The sequence below is a fragment of the Salarias fasciatus genome, chromosome 11 (genome assembly GCF_902148845.1).
Source record: "Salarias fasciatus chromosome 11, fSalaFa1.1, whole genome shotgun sequence".
NCBI classification, from domain to species: domain Eukaryota; kingdom Metazoa; phylum Chordata; class Actinopteri; order Blenniiformes; family Blenniidae; genus Salarias; species Salarias fasciatus.
In genome coordinates, this window is record NC_043755.1 from 4,352,669 (window position 1) to 4,370,167 (window position 17,499).

Genomic DNA, 17,499 nt, shown 5'->3' on the forward strand with positions numbered 1-17,499 from the left:
TCTACAGTATGTTCGGGTTTTGTGTGTGTACTGAAAAGGACATCTTTTTTTTCCCCCCTTTCTTTTTTTCACACCAACCTCAGGTGGAAGTGAAAACAAAAATTAGGTGAGTTTTAACCCTCAGTTTTGACTGGCAGGCTCAATTTCATCGTACCGGGTCCTTTCCAGTGCCTGTAGTGTTCTCTAAAACCATTGTTTCAAGTCTGTTTAGTGTTATGAAGGGTTTGCAGCTGAGGAGACAGATATTTACCTCAAAGTTCATTACTGAAATGTATTTTCAAGAGATTCCTCACATGATCCGAAAGAGAGACAATCAGGAATCAGTTTCTTTCCAGGGCATCTCAAATCAGTGAGACGTGGGATTGAACTACCAACCCTGTGACTGTAGGACGACCCACTCTAAGCCAAGGTAAGACTAAAAGGCCCCCACCCTGACAAGAGTAAGCCTGTCAGGGTAACAGGGGGCAAAGCACCCAGGATTACTAGCAAATCTCAGCAACAGCAGGAGAGTCGGAAAAACCCACCGGACTGAGGAGCCCACCTCAAGTCAGTCTGACGACAGACACTCAACTTGTAGGGACGCAAAAATATCAGTACGCCCACAGGCACACCGAGTGGTTTTACACATAAATAAATAAACGTGTGTTAACTGTGATGCAGACATACAAGTCTGGATTTATGCCTTAAAAAAAAACAAGAACTGCTTCCTCCAGCATCCCTCACTTCAGCCGTGCTGCTGACCCTCTAGTGCCGTTTGTTGAGTAGTGCTCCATGTTGATCAGTGGCCTGTGTGCGTGGAAATGGAGAGGTGGAATGTACCCTAACACTGCAGAATACATCTGTGCATTTTTGCAGAGCGGAGGAAATTCCCTGAAATGGTGAGGATGTGTGGCTTCCTTTCATTCACTGTGGTGTGGAAAATCATTCTCCTGTTCCCCTTTAAAATATGTCCGACGCCTCCCAGGTCTTTGTGCTTCTCCCTCATTGTCAGTAGTGCATATCATTCTGCCTTCTTGGCTTCACTCCCAGATCACAAAGGAACTAATCTACACTTTCCTTCTCTTTTTTTCTTTGCTGTGGCAGTGTTGTGTTTCCCCACCCTCGTCCGGCCCGTGAAGTGCTGCTCTAACACGAGCTGGTCTGGAGGTTGCTGTCCAGGAAGGACTTGATGGTGGAGGAGTCGTACAGGCTGTCGTCGTCGTCGTCTGAACTCAGGGCTGATGAATCCAGGGCCGGCCTCATCGCCGATTGAGTTTTCCTCCTGTGAGACGCAGCGATCATTAGACCCTCCGTCCAGCAGGTACATTCACTGAATCAACAATATGAAGCGTCTCGTTTTCTACTTACTACTTTTATGTTATCATACTTTATTAAAATGACTTATTGTATTTCCAGGTAAACAAGTTTTGATTGAGCTTACTGAGCTACTTTTATATTGCTCTCATAAGTTTGGTCGAGTGCCTTGATCTTCTTAGATGATTCAGGAGCTACAACTTTTTTTCCCATTTTATCTCCCTCATTTTAAACAAATGTAGGCTACACTGCAACAAAGACTGAACACTTGTATTACTTTCCCAGTTCAGCTCTTACTTTTAGCCTATTTTTATTAATTCATTTGTTTTTTACGTTTCTGCTTTTAACACAAGGTTCGTTCAAGTAAAAGACTTTTTTCCAAGGCATTTTTATTGCTTTTTCAGATTAAATCGTATACACGTAGTTTTAAACATAAAAATGTTATATTTTTATGTGGAAAACTTCTAAAAGTTTTACGACTGAAACAAACTGTACCAATAAAGTCGCCTCGCCTCAAGCGTGTGACTGAAACATAAAAACCTGAACCTTTCCAGTCGCTTCCCATCATCCTGGAAGCAGCAGTCACAGCGCTCCCTCTGCTGGCCGTTCTATGGAACAACATGCTTCTCCTTGGCGTTCATTGGAGCATGTTTGTGATTTAATTTCCCCCGTGGTACATGAGTAACGTACCGTTTCAGGTTAATGAAATACCCCTTTTCACACGTGGGTGATTGCTGGTTTGTTTTACACACGTCAGAGTGTGAAATACTGCACCTCGGGGGGCCTGAGCGAACGTCTACCAGGTGTCGGGAGCGGAGTCACAGCTGAAGAATGTGGGCTCGCTCATCGGGGCATCATTTACACGCGCTTCTATTCCCTCTCCGACATGAGGAGGAGGAGATGGCGTCTCTCTCTAACTCGCTCGCTCACGCTTACACACGAACGCCGCCGTGATCGTCCGGCTGACAGGAAGTGTCTTGCATAATTGTTACAGAGGAGCTCACGACGAGTAACAAACTGGAGGAGAATCAAAAACAAAAAAACACGAGGGAGGAATTCAAAAAAAGAAAAACTTACTTGAGCTCAGTTTCTAGAGCGGTTACTCGGCTCTGCAAGGCGTCCTTGAGCTCCATCTGCTCCTCCACGTCTCTCTGGGCTTTTCTCCGCAGCGCATCGATCCTTTCAAGCTCCGTTTCGCTTTCATCCACCTGCCTCTTCAGAGCCTTCACTTTCAGGGCGAGCTGCAACACAGGAGCCAAGCGAAGGTTTGACATGATATTTCAGCGTATTCCCACATCTAGAGGGAATATTCTAACAGAACGTTTTCCATGTTTCACCTGGTCTTTCTGCTCGGTGTGCGATTGTCTCTCTTCATCCAGCGTCATGTTGAGCTCTTTCAGCTTCCTCTCCAGACGACGCTGCGATGCCAACATGGACGTCTTTTCCCTTCAAATCACAATAAAAAAACCTCCTTCATTTGATGTGGATGTGTGTAAAATTTGTGAAAGAAAGCAGCGCTGCGTACAAGTTTAGTGATTGGTAAAACCAAACTCATTAAATTAAAAATCAGCAATTCCAAAACATTTTATAAATATGTGGACAAGACCGTAGTGACCCAGTGTGAAGGTTTACTGCCGCGCTGCAGGTTTCCTGTCGTTTCATCTGTACCTGTCCTCGCTGAGCAGCCGCTCTTCCAGTTCCTGGATCTTGCTTTCCAGCTGGGAGACTCCTGCCGAGGAGCGGGAATGGCCTTCCATGTCCGCCACACGACTCCTGAGCTCCTTCAGCTGCGGGTACAGGACATGAGCGAACAGCGGCACGACAGAAATAAAACACACTGGAGGGTGGAGGGTCAGCAGTGCGTGTGGCTGGCTGAACCTGCAGGCTGCATTCAAGTGAGGTGAAACGCATTCCGGCAGAGAGAGGAGTTCAGCTGCTGCCAGCAAAACGCAAATGTGCTGCACGGGGACGTACCTGTCGCTCCAAGGCGTTCTTATCCAGCTCCAGGTCCTGCTTGGAGGATCTCTCCTGCATGAGTTCAGCGCGGAGCTGATCGATCTGGTCTCGGCTCCGGGACACCCGGTCGGTCATCATCTCCGCGTTGCTTTTCTCCTCCTCGAATTCCAACTCCAGACGCTTCAGCTTGTCCTGTCATGGCAGCGAAAAGGAGAAAACAGTTAAAACATGTGCACAAACTCACCGCACGTTTACAGTCGGGTTCAACAAATAGTGAAGAAAATGAAGGGACAATATAGTTATTGGTTCTATTAAAAAAAAACATCAGAAGACATTAAATCTGGTTTTGTGACGGCTCCAGGACAAAAGCAGTTTCTCCAGCTAACAGGTCCTGGACGGTTCCAGAAGAGCTGATGAGAGAAGTCGAGTTTCATCGTTCAGGATATTGCTGGTTCTGCAGTGATTTAGCGATGTGCTGGCTGAGAAAGACCAATAGCATTCTGGGATATTTTATCACCCTCTGGAGGACTTTCCTGTCTGCTTCTGTACAGATTGCGAACCGTTCCGTGATTCATATGTTTAAACTCAGTGGAGCAATGAAGAAAAGACACGCAGGAGAGGTTTTCCTAGGAATCCTCAAAGCAGAGCTGCATTTTTAATGAACTACTGAAAGTTTCAAGGAGAATAAACTAGATGGAAATTGCAATACACAGGTCACATCTCCATTAATCTCCTGGACCCACTTTAATAAAGTTGTAATAAAGTCTAGATTTAAACTTGGCAAAGATGCAATACACATATTCTTTATATAAAGCTCCAAACATGCAAAGATGCCTGTTAAAGTGTGCAGAACCTTCTCCAGCTGAGGGCCCTGTCGTCATGGTTTGTAATCCCAGGTGGTTAATTCTTCCCTGCCAGGAGCAGAGCACATGACGATCATACCTCCAGGAGCCGAACCTCCCGGGTCTTCTCGTTGTGGCTGTTTTTGTGGGTCTCCATCTCTCCCTCCAGGTGGCGCAGTCTGTTGGCCAGAAGCTCTTTATCCAGCTGGTGGTTGTCCCTCTCCTCACACGCCAGCAGAAGCTCCTTCTTCTGTCGTGACAGCTGGTAACATGGGTCATAATATTAAAAACAGTGCTGCCACACTCGATGTCCGTCATGCCGGGGTTCTGTGTGCCGCGGCGAGCAAGCAGCCGAGCGTGCGTCATGAATATTATATGCCACAACTATTTAAAACGTTCAGGGGAGGCCTGATTTTCATAAGTGAAACAAACAAGTATTCAGAAATCCAAAGAAAACAAGTGTGCAGGTCCTCACTTCTTCCTCCAGTCGCCTCAGGTTGGCATGGCTTCGCTCCAGCTCGGAGTGAGCGTCGGTTCCCTGCCGCTGCGCCTCCTGCATCTCCTTGCGTGCCCTCTCTCTCTGCTCCTCCAGCTGAACTCTGAGAGCTTGCACCTCGTCTCTTGAGGACACGGTCAGAGAGTCGTTCTGACAGGGCAAAACAAAAAGGATTGGGTTTTTTTTTTCCTCTCTCTGCTGTGTATTCTTCTGTGACTTCAGGCTGAATAGACTTTCATTATTTGACCAAGTATAGGGAAAAAAAAAGAGATCTATGCTACTCACATCCTTGGTGAGTTTCTCGATGGCTCTCTCCTGCTGCCGTTTGGCCTCTTCCAGCTGGCTGACGGTCTGTTTGAGCGCGTCCTTGTCTTTGTCGGAATCCTCCAGACGCAGGGTGAGCTCGCGGTGCTCCTGGCTCAGCCTGGACGCTTTCCTCTTGGCCTCGTCCAGCTCGGATCTCAGGCCCCTCACCTCGGCGTGCAGGGCCAGCTCCGCCTCCGAGCTCTCTGTGGCGTTGGACTGCAGCTGAGCCTGAGCAAACCGCAGAGGACGTCCCATTTCACTGGAGTGTCCTGTGCTCGCAGAGTGCCTGACGCACACGGACAGCGTCGCGCATGAGGCCGTGAGCTTACCTCTAATCTCGAGAGTTTTTCTTTGAGACGTGCGTTGGCCGCCTCCTGCTCCTGCTGGGCCTCTTTGTGCGAGTCGATGTCTATCTGAGCGCGGCTGAGACGCGTTTTATGAGAGTCCAGTTCTTCATGAGCGAATGACAGCTTCTCCTTGAGCTGAGTGACTTCGCTCTGCGCCTCCTGGATCTTCTGCTCCAGCTCCGAGACGGCGGCCGGGTCCGGGAGCTTCACAGGCGGCGGCGAAGGAAGGATGAAATCAAAAGCTCTCAGTATGCAATTTAAAAATGCAACTTCCTTGTTCATACTGAGAAAAGGTTAAATCCTGACAGAACTCTAAAATATTAAGTTATTTTTTGTAAAAGATCTCAGAAGCATTATTTTACAAACTCTCAATAACTTCACACTCTGAGCTGAAACCAACCCGTTTGTTTTTCTCTTGAGCTTTGGTGAAATCATCCTTGGACCGCTGCAGCTGGTCCTTCAGCCGGTCGATTTCGTACTTCAGCTCGGCTTCCTGCTGCTGGTGAGTTTTCTTTATGGAGATGACCTCCATGACCTTCTTGTCAAACTCCGTCCTCTGCTTGTCCACCTCGGCCTTGGCCTTCTTCAGCTCCGCGTTGCTTCGCTGTAGCTCCTGAGCAGAAAAGTAACAACGTGCTGCCTTTAGCGACGCGTTTTTATGAGACAATGTATCCTGCGGAGATTGCTGGAAGTTTGCTGCACCTGGTTGAGAGTCTCTGTTTCACTGCGGTCCGGAATCTGCTGTTTCATGGCGCTCATTCTCTCTTTAACCTCGGTCAGTTCTTCTTCAAACTCCTCTTTCTCCAGGCGGGTTTGCAGGAGTCTGAGGCACGCACACACACATTCACAAGTCATCAAGAGTGCATATACTTACTTGAGGTATTGTTTTGGGATTATTTGATCAACAGCAGCTGATTTTCAATGTGACTCATGAGAAATGAGCTTAATTAGCTTCAGTGAGCGATTACTGAACGAGAACACTACACAACCACATCTACCAGCAGGGCGTTCTACACTAAACACAGACACAAACACACTCACTGGTCACCTTATGAGCTTTAAAATCACAGAGTGTCACATGATTTTGCTCAACAAGTTCTAATTAAACTTTATATATATATAGCTGCAGGGTTAAGTACATGTTGAGATTTGAAAGTAACTATTGTGTCCCCTGTCACTCATGTTATGCAAATTTATATCTCAACATAACTGGAAATTACAACCTGACGACTGAACAAAAAATTCAAACTGAAATCGTTTGAATCCTTTTATTCATTTTCAGTCACAGCTGACAGGAGGAGGCAGACATGCGTCTCCTAACATGAACTCCTAGACTGTTTGATAAGTAGAAAATTCAAAAAGACACAAGATTCACCAGCGTGTCGAATATCTGTAACATGAAATTTAAGTCATCTTATGACAAGGAAGCGATGTACAACACATTTGACAATAAATGCAGATAAATTCAGTCGATCAATCAGTCATATGAGGTGAATCCAGCATCATGGCAGAGCTGAACTTGGTCACATTACACTGTTGAAGTCAGCCTCACAAAGTGACCCGTGAACATAAGACCACTCACATCAGTTTGTATTCTGCTTCCATACAGTGTGCACAATACCTGAAACCACTGTATGATCAAACAATGACTTCCTGAAGGCACACGGCTCGTCAGTATTACTATAGTGCTTGACCACATCATTTTCCTTATTCAGAAAGTGACTCAACGAAGGAAAATGTTCCATATCTGAGCTCAGATCTTACACACATCTGGGTGGCTACCCACTTTTAGCCAGTCGTGAGTGTGGGGATTAGGTTTGTGAGTTAGGTGGAGACAGTGTGAATGGCCTTTGAGACGTTGGTTAGCACAGTTAAGACAATCCTACAACTCGGGGCATCTCAACACAAACACTGTTTAACTAGCGACTCTCACTGTGTTTCAGGGTGTCTGCAAGTCTCTCTGACAGAGAGAGAGAGAGAGAGAGAGAGAGAGAGTGGGGGTAACAGTGGCCATGAGGGAGGAAAAGAAAACAGAAACACATTAGTAGTAGGTGCAAAGACTAAAAAAAAGAAAATGCAAAGACACAGTGCACATCCAGAGTCAGGTCGATCGCGGTGCTGTAACTGAAAGACTCACTCTTGTTTCGCTGTTCGGAGTTCGTCTCTGGTGTTATGGAACTGCTCCATCCAGTGACTGCTCTCATCCCTGCAGTCCTCCAGCTGCTGCTGCAGAGAACGGACTGAGGAGTTCACACGCTGCCGTTCCGCCTCGATGCCTGCGTGAGACTGCAGGAGGACACGCAGAGATGTTAAATCATGTTTAGCATCGACCGCTACGACACACACTGCTCCAGTAACAACACTGTATCAAAGGAAAACGCATGGACTGCTGGCTGCTTTGATCAACGGCTGAACATGCTGACTGCACTTTATGTGCAGCTTCTCTTGTTTTTTTGTTTACAGGCTCTAATCAAAGTATTTTTAAAGCGTTCAGCCAGAAGAACTCTGACAAGGTGATCAAACCAACTCCTCCTCCTCATTTACACACAAAACCGGTTACTGCAGAGCTGCTTCAGAAACAACTGGGATGGAAATAGACTTGACAAACCTGAACCTTAATGTAGATTTCTAATTGTAAACTGCAGCATCTGTAGCTTTTCCACATCTACATGTTTGGTGGAGGAACTTCTTATTAATGACTCATTCAGAGCTCTGTTGTGGGGAAGTAAAGTTAACTCAACATGCATCCAGAAACCTTTCAAGATGAAAAGTAACAGCTGAAAGCTGGTTTAACGAAATCACACTGAGTCACACACCGCGTCGGTGACATAACAACAGAACAGTGTTACTCAGGATAGGCTTCTTTAAAAAGCCTGAAAAACCGCCTGCACTCTGGCCTGAGCCTGTGATGTTAGAGAGATGTTATCTGCAGCTCGCAGATATGAAGCTGTGTGAAGGTGAAATTATGAGTATCGGCTTTATCTGAAATCTGGCAACTAATTCAAAACACGCTTTCAAGATCATTACTAAAAATCATTCTGCATGAGTGTTTAATTTGAAACTGGGATCTCACCAGTTTTTCCACCACTTCACCAGAGATAAAGGGATTTTTTTTTTATAAAGCAGCACTGATATTTATCTGATTTATCTCTACCATATGAAGTAAACTGTGGGGAATCGATTGTGATCTTGAATGAAATCAGATAGAATTAGCAGATCATTGTCAGCATCAAGGGACCCGTTTCATGAAATATGCAACTTTCTTATGTCAAATATCCGTGATCCGCGGTCTCACCTGGGAGACTTGCTCCATGCTGCCGCGGAGCTTCTCCATGTCGGTTCTGTACTGGTCTCGCAGCACCTCGATCTCCTTGTCGTGGGTCGCCACCTCGTCCTTCAGGGCTCCTTTCAGAGCTGTGAGCTCCCTCTCTCTCTGTCGCAGCGTCTCCTCCAGCTTCTGCCTCACCTGACTGAGCTCCATCAGCTGCGTCTGGTAAGACGCCACGTCCTGCAGACACAGTGAGCACATCAGTATTTCTGTCTGGAAAACCCCTCAGATCCTCTGTCCTCCAAACTGCTTCAACAGCCTTAACTTAATATCTTATTTATGGATACATATAAAAGCAGTAGACGTGCAGTTTAAATGTCTTCTTGATCTGTTGTAAAAGCACTTCAATTAAACTCAGCTCAACTGATTTATTTCTCAAGAATTGGATTTATTTTTACCCCTGGGGTGAACTCTTTGACAACCTGTGAATAAGAATCTACACGATATAAATGCTTTTTATTTCAAATTGAATCCTGCATTTCTGGGCAGAGACAAGTTGTGTGTGTGTGTGTGTGTGTGTGTGACTGTAGTACCGTCCTGCTGCCGTTTTCTCTTCTCAGTTCATCTTGAAGCTCAGCCAGCTGGTCCTCCATTCCTCTGACCCGGGCCTCGGCGCTTTCCCGGTCCATCCGCAGCTGAGTCAGCCTGCGAGGAGAACAGGACACACACACACACACACACACACACACACACACACACACTCATGAGTGACTCTTTCAACTGAAAAGACTGCCTACTTGTGTGTATTGTCAATACATTACAGTAGCAGCTTGTTTATGGACAATGGTGCCATATCTCTGCCTGCTTCCTTGTGTGTGTGTGCCTGTCATGGTGTCCTCACTCTGATTGTGTGTCGTTCAATTCCTTTTTCTTCCGATCCAGCATCTCCTGGAGCTGCAGGTTTTCATCCAGACAAGACTCGAGCTCGGCTTTCAGAGCGGGATCAGAATTGCTGGCCGAGTCCTACACACAGGCAGACGCGATGAATTAATGAGTGCCGTGAAACTCTAGACATCGAGTGGCTCTGCTGCCATAAACAAAGGGCTTTTAGAAAACACTGGAGCAGAACTCACATTTGCCTGCAGATCAATATGCACAGGGGGTAAAGTTCTTTAAAGCCATTAGAGATTAAGACCTGCCCAGCTTCCTTAAGCCGATATATAACGAATCATGATTGGAGTTAGATTATTGTGTATGTGTGCACCTCTGACCAGGCCACAGGGTTTGAGGATTAATCCCAGGATTAAACAGGGGCACACTCCAAGGGACCCCCTCCTCAGGCCTCCTGGTTAGATTAGCCAAAAAGGCTGAAAAACTATTGAAAACAGTTTCCTGCTTTCAACCAATCGAATAGGTTAGTGGATCTGCTATCATGCTGAGGACACTTGACACGTGTTTACTTGCAGCACTGAAGGTGATCCATGCAATTAACTCAGACAAAATTTGGCAGGTTTTTCTAAATAATAAAATAAGCCAGTCTTCATTATCCAGCTGAATTTATCTGAAGAATAACAACAACATAATGAGACAACCAGATAAAAGTAATTCACACTGCCTCCACACAACAACGGTTATTGTAAAGTGACACTTTTACCACATTTAGTGGATTAAAAGAAAAAAAAACTAGTATTTTCTTATGACTGGAGGTCACAGGATACCACTGAGTGCTCACATCTTTCTCTGCTCTACTTACTCTCCTTTCTTCGTGAAGGAAAGTCTGCAGTTTAGAAATCTTTGTCTCAAGCTCCCTTTTCTCCCTGAGCCACTCTTCCCTCGGGCTTTCTCTGGGCTGCGAGTGAAAAAGATGTAAGATGAGAGGAGGAGAGGAGACACACATGTAAACAGTCTTTATCAAAACCAGGAAGAATCATATGAAGCATAATGCTTTCATTCATGAGAGGTACATTATTAACTCTTTCTATGTTGATAGTAGAGAAGATGTTTCTCACATTGTAAATGAATAAAAATAAGATTTCTTAAAAAAAGAACAAACCCTCAGGTTCTGAATCTTCTGAAAGATGACTTTAGCTTTGTGATTGATGGTGACATCGCTCTCACTGGACCTGTGGAGACACATGAGAAAATCTTAGAATCAAATATTTCATGAAGCCGACAGCATGAAGCTTTGTGGGGGAAGAAGACGTGGCTCTTTACCCTTGTCTCAGGATGTTGTATATCGTTCTCATGACTTGCTCCTCTTCGCTGCTCATCTCTGCACTCTGACCCTGGTCCAGCAAAAGGTCAGGGGTCACCTTAAGACATAGATCAGAAAACTACTCTTGCAATGTTGCGTGCTTTGTGGCGTTTGGTGCCTTTGTGAAGAGCAGCTGAAACGAACAACCCGGAGAGGAAAGAAGTCTAAACCCGTACCTGTGCCTCGCTCTGATTGGCTTTCGGCGGCTGCACTGGAGCCCACTGATTCGCTGAGTATCCGGGAAGTTTGGCGGCAGGGCCCTGGCTGCGTCCCATGCTGCTGTGAGTGGAGGACGGAGGTGAGGAATATTGGTTCGGGGCGACCAGGGGAGATGTCGGTCTGGGCTGGTGTTGTGTAGGAGGGATTCCTCTCTGCTGGCCTCCAGCTTTAACACCATCAAACCTGTTTTTCAGTTTGTTGACTCCGGAGTACGGAGGAGGCTCGGGGTACGACTGAGGGTCCGCCACGGAGCCCAGAGACCTGTTGAGCCCAGCTTTGTACGAACCATCCCACATGTTGCTCTCTATGGCAGTGTCTCTGTCACTGATACTCCAGCTCTGCTCCCTGTCCCCCCGAACTCCGATCCCTCCATCCAGATTCCCGTAGCTACCAGACTTCCCGTCCCCTGGTGGTCTAGACAGCTGGAAATCCTCATCTCCTCCATCCCTGTCTAGCAGTGAGCCATGGGACTGAGCCCGGCGCAGCGCCCCCCCCCTGCCCTCCCCTCTCCCCTCCTCCGACATCGACCCCCTCTGCCCCCAGCTCGGCCCTGTCTCTCCTCCGAGGAAGGCTGCTGGAGCCCGAGTGGGCCTGGGTCTTGAGCTGGACTCCGTACGAGTCTCCCTTCTGTCCATCCTTCAGGACCACGTAGGGCTGGCCGGCGATGCCCTGCACCCGGACCGCCACGCCATATTTGGAGTTATGGGCCTTTGCCTTTGGTTTGGGCTGGTATGCCGGCGGCCCGCCGCCAGTCCCGTGAAGATCATTGATGAAACGGATCTGGACGCCGTGGTCCGCTGGGGTCCTCCGACCAGAAGATGGTCCGCTCATACTGGAAGACAACGGAGAGAAGAAACAAGTTCGTCAGAGAAAGAAAAGGTGCTTTGTTTTGATTCATGCTACAATTATCTGATCTGATTGAAGCCCTCAAACAGACATAACTTAGCTTCATCATTTTATAGAACGGCACCGCCATAGATGTTCAAAGACATTCTCATAAACGCAACGTATTGTGTGTGAAGTCTCCGCTGAGGACTGCCCTCTTTTACTGGGAGTAGCAGAGATAACATCACTGAAACTCGAAATATGAGATCAGAGATTTAGCAGCTGAAGCTGGCTAGCTTATTGTGTGACTGCAGACACGGGCCTCCTTGATGCGCTTTAGTCTGAAGAGAAACACTGTGACAATCAGGTTTTCAGACCTTTCAGCAAAATTTGCCAAAAAAGCACAAAGTAATTTGTTGCATTCAAGGAGACGCTATGCGCTAAAAATGGAGGCCAAGGTTTGTGGAAGCTTCCCATTTTGCAACAGGAGGCATCATTAAAAACTGCATTATGGTTGAAATTGCAACTGATACTGTTTGAAAAACAAATCAGCAACATGTAGCCTTTCTTCCTGAAAGATATTTTTACCTCTTCACACTCAAAGAGAAATATTTGGAATTGTATTTATTTTAATCTGTGAACTGCTATCAGAGGCAGTGACAAAGGTGAAATGGGGCCTAAACATGGCCTTATGCAATAGAGTACAATAGAAACTACAACGTCCAACAATGTCCTTTATGTGTGAGATAAAACTATCCTGGTGTGTAGCATTGCTTAACGTGGACTTTAATTCCGTTTTGGTTTTGTAAAATAAAAAAACCAGCAAGGATCTTCATCTACTATGCTGCTGCAGTATTCCTCTGTAACTATAAAAGTCCTGTGGTACAGCCTTCAAACACATGCAGAGACACAGATTTATAGGAGGTAACGTGCAGTTTCAGGCCCTTTACTGCTTTGTGTGGACTTTGTCCTGAGTGTACTCCATTAGTCATTAACCTGAGAGCACACACCCACATACCACTTTCCCCAAGTGGGGACCAAGCAAGCCTTTTCCAAACTTGTGGAAGTTTCCCAGACAGACACCGAAGGTAATTCCCTCAACTAAAACTTTGCTAACTGAATACAGACCACCGTTACCACAGCTAACCCAGCGTTGGTTCTCTTTATAGTCATTTTTTTTCTCTTGATGACTGATTTTGTCCTTTTCCAACATTGTGATGACACATGATCAACAGATATCACCGGCCATGAAGTATGAATGAATGAATAACATCAACTGATCGGTCAAGCCGTGGGTTAGGCCAGCTTATGATCATGTTATTACAAAGGCACGGTTCATGGAACTCACTGGAAAAGTATGACAACACTTCCTCCTGATGTCTCAGCTCCGCACCTTTTTCACTTGCTCTCCACAGCTCTCCGAGGTGAGACACAGAAAGTGGGCCGAGACTCTGGGAGGGAGGGTGAAGTGAGAGAACGCCACATTTCTCCTCTTATCAGTGCTTTTGTGTGATAAAATACAAAGCCGAGCCGTCCCTGTGAACAACCCTCCCTCCCAGACACACAAAGGACCAACTACAAAAGAACATCTGAAACATTTTTCACTTAATTTTCTACCGACACATCCACTCATATAAGTTCCAAACTGATGGCTGTATGACACAGCACAGAACCTGCCAGCTCCTTCTGAAAATCATCATTAATGACAGAAACTGATGACAGTCAACAAAGAGAGCCAAGGAAGACAGTCATTGGGATGGAATGACTAACAGACGAAGGGGGGCATATAGTGATGTGGGGGTTTGCACTGTCTAATCATAGAGAAAATACAGTTTCCAATTAAAAAGGCTTTTCGGTGTGAAGTCAGCAAGTTTCTTCATACAGTCCAAAAACATGCATCTGAGGCTATTGGCGACTGAAATTTCCAATAGATGTGAATTTTCTCCCTGTGATGGACTGGCCACTTGTCCAGGATGAGCTCTTCCTGCCCACAGCCAGCTGGGAGAACATCCAGCACTGTGCCCAGAAGTTGTACGAAACTGGTATAGAAGACTGATGAATGGCCAATCTAGAGGATTCAGCGGAGCGGCCTGCTAATTATTAAAGTGGCCTCATTCCCCATGACAAAAAACCTGTGCTGCTGGTGCATGAGAATTATCCGCAGAGGCCTACTTATCAGATGTGGACTACTAGTCGATTTTTCCACCCTTTGGGAGCCACAGAGGAAGCGCTGTGTCACAACGCATTTGTGAAGTCAAGCATGAGGTCTGCACACCCCCTATCGCTACACCAAGGTCAAGCAAACACAACATGCACTGATGGCTGTGGAGAAGATATGTCATACAAACAACATCCACTGATGCAGTGCGACATCTGAACTGCGGTGATCTTTTGAGTCTGAAACTGCCAGAGTCGACAGAGAGGGAGAAACCATATTTTATTCTCCCTCGGTACCGGTTCATCTGCATGTTTTTTATCACTTCCATTTTATATGTGTCACAAAGAAAGAGCCCACAGCTCGGTCGGAGAGGGGGACAGGGGTGACCGGGTGGACTCATCCCATTGTCCAGCAGATGTGGGGCGGAAAATGAGGGCAGCAATCCTGAAAATGCCCAAACTACCCAACCCCCCTGAAATGTTTGCTTCTTTCACACAACTATCTGATTACTGCAAGTCACTTCCAATTTCTTAGAATTCAAAGCCCAAACATCTTTTTTTAAGGTTTGAATATAAAGAAATGTACTTCAGACAGTTCAGTGACCAGTGTCAACCACCACACAATCACCCTCTAGCACTTTACAATTAAACAAAATTCAGAGAATTAAAATGTAGAAACAATAAAAGACCAGCCCAGAATTGAAGCAGTTATTTTTAAAATGTCGTGATGTGTCACAGAAACTGCAGAGTATTTACTTCCACAGGAGTTTAAACTCTTCTTGTATCATCAAATCAGATCAGGTTGTTTGCTCTCACGGTATCGGGGATTTTTGGGCACCGGTTCCAGTCATGCTTCCCTGCAGTTCAGTTCTGCTGACGGCCCCGCCGCCTCTGGCCTCAAATTGAATTCCCACACACTAAATTGATTTGCTGCAACTTCTCAGTTAAGATCTGAGAGGGAATGAAAACTACAACAAAGCAGATTAGAGTGCCAGGACAAAAATGAAAACAGCAGCAAAGTGTGGAATCATGCAAGACCTCCCTGCTGACTCACAGGAGTCCAGACTGTTCATGTGACCGCACCGTCTCTGACCAGGCAGAACGCCGAGACGGAGTGAAAGGCTGAAGGCTGCCAAAACTAACAGCAACACGCCATTCATGAAGGCTGGCTTCACTGTTTGCATTGCAGTAAATGCAAACTGTTTTGAATATGGAGAACACTACTTCGAAACAATCTGTCAAATAACAGAAAATAACTGGAAACTACTTCGCAAAGCAAAATACTGTTTAGTTTTGTTTGCTTTTTTTTTTTTTTTAAGTGAAGTTACTTTATTTTCATGCATGTACTCTGTAGTTCCAGTCAGTTGTTCTGATTTGGGAGAAGATCCTAGAAGAGATTTAATTTACTTGTAGAAATTCTGAAGCAAACAGACAAAGCTCACGTTGTCAGCACAACTGTGTCGTGAAATTATTTTTGTTTTTATTAGCCAATAAACTGTAAATTAAATAAGCCTCTTTGTCCTGTATTGGAGATCATGCAGCTTGCTTTTTGCCCAAAGACAACAAGGGAAGCTCTGTGCTCCCAGAACTACAGTTTATAGGCTAGCGCAACGGAATTCAACAGATCGAATGGAAGCATTTAAAATTGTGCATTGTGCATTAAAAGTTACTAAAACAAGAAACATACTGTATAATGGGCCCAAAACCCTAAATAACACAATTAACGGATGAGGAAAAAACTATTCAGAAAGTGAAAGTGCTGGAAATGGGTCACAAATGTCGACTGTATAAGCAGATCTTCAAGTTACGGTTTCAACATCAAGAAAAAAAGTTTTATCCTCCAATTTTCAAGTGGGAGTATGAGATGAGTACCAAAACAAATGAATGGTCTGTGGTCTGATTAAATAGATGATCATGAAAGTTCCTACTGTTATGGGCTGACTGACTATTAAATCTTTAAGTTTTTCAGTCATAACCTGGAAAATAAAAATGTGACTTAGCAACAGTGGTTAAAGTAGTTTAATCCTTCTCAGTTCTTAAGGGACACTCAGCCACTCAGTCCTCAGAGTAGTTTGCCTCTCCATTACATTCTTGACTTGAACCCAGACCCTCATCCTCTCTCCTGCAGTCACTCTCCCTCTGTGAACCTGCCACCGGCCCTCTTTCTCTCCCAAACAAACAACCATTTGTTCCCCCTTCTCAAATCCAACAGCAGCCGATTGGCTTAACAAAGCCAAATTGCAGTGTTACAAAATAGTACACAAATGACACAATATTAGAGCCACATAAATACGCCCCTCCCTTTCTCACATTCCTGCACTTGTTTCTCACCAACAGGAGCGCTGAGTGTGTCAGCAGGGAGGGAGAGGCTGCTTTCTGGGATTTCACCTGTCACACATGTACATTTAACACTGGACCACCTAATAAAAGTATTCGTGTGTCAAAGCAGTGTGGCTTCACAGGCTGAGCCAGTGATCTCACTGCATGAGCCTGTCCTTTCCTCCAAACTATAATCTGAGGCCTCTTCTTAAACCTGTCAGCTTCTTCTGAGCTGTCACACAGGTGAAATCTGACTTTCACAGCTGAATAGACACTCGCCAGGGAATTCAGCTGTTTTTGGCTGTTGATCATTTTGATCATGTTTGAATGTCACCTCGAAACTTTAACAGACTGACAGTTTTTGTAAATGCAGTTTTTTTCCCACTTAAGTCCCAAAGGAGCACACAGGTGAGCACAGGAACGTCAAATTCACACTCAGCTGTACAGTTTGTGAATATTTTAGCATTATAAGGTTCCTCACACACCTTACACGTTACATTCTGAGAGAGAGAGAGTCGTTGATGTTTCCATAATAAACACTTTCAATATGTGTTTTGCTCCTGAAACAAACAAATCTTAACTTGCTCTTTCGTAACGTGTAGCAGGTAGCATAAGTCTCTCTTTCTGTCTTTCGTTCTCTCGAACCAAACCAAATGACTCACCGCAAAAACACGGCGGTACAGTAGAATCACACATTACAGCATATCTGACGCACAGGGAGCGCTGAGTGCCACCTAACACCAGAAAAACCGGAAAGAAGCAGCTAACTAACTGTCAGAGGAGTCCGTCGTGTCTCCGTCTTCTTTGATCGTCTGATGTCCGAAAGCGAGCGTAAAGTTACCTCTTTTTCTGAACTTAATCCTCTGCTCCGCGTTGCCTCTTCGCCTCCTGGGTGCCGACAGTAATTCAAATGCTCCAACAGACATCCATCAAAGTCCGCACAGGGAAGCGGGTGGAAGGGAAAAACAACTCCCACGCAAATTAACGCAGCCACAAGTGTTCATTACGCCGGGACGGGACTGCAACCTGTTACCTATTGTCAGGGATGGGAGTAGTCCCGCCCATCCCAGCCGGAGCACGCTCTCTGATTGGACTCCTGAGCTGCTGTGGGCGGGGCTATACAGACTGGATTTGTCTCTTATTGGTTCCCGCTCGACGTCAATCGTTTCCAGTTTAAGTAACTTTGACTTTACGGCTGAAGAAGAGAACTTGTGTTT

At 45.7% G+C, this 17,499-nt stretch overlaps 1 protein-coding gene across 1 annotated transcript; it reads right to left on the reverse strand.

Annotated features, from left to right (window-relative positions):
* Positions 1-891: 891 nt before the first annotated feature.
* cgna (cingulin a) lies at positions 892-17,284 on the reverse strand. The gene is given in 22 exon segments (XM_030102800.1): positions 892-1,261; positions 2,371-2,534; positions 2,631-2,739; positions 2,962-3,080; positions 3,268-3,441; positions 4,192-4,353; positions 4,567-4,737; positions 4,873-5,121; positions 5,223-5,444; positions 5,641-5,853; positions 5,943-6,063; positions 7,174-7,200; positions 7,378-7,526; positions 8,536-8,748; positions 9,102-9,213; positions 9,410-9,531; positions 10,262-10,357; positions 10,562-10,631; positions 10,723-10,820; positions 10,939-11,511; positions 11,513-11,813; positions 17,124-17,284. Coding segments are annotated over 21 exon segments (3,600 nt in total). The 5' UTR covers position 11,813; positions 17,124-17,284; the 3' UTR covers positions 892-1,125.
* Positions 17,285-17,499: the final 215 nt, after the last annotated feature.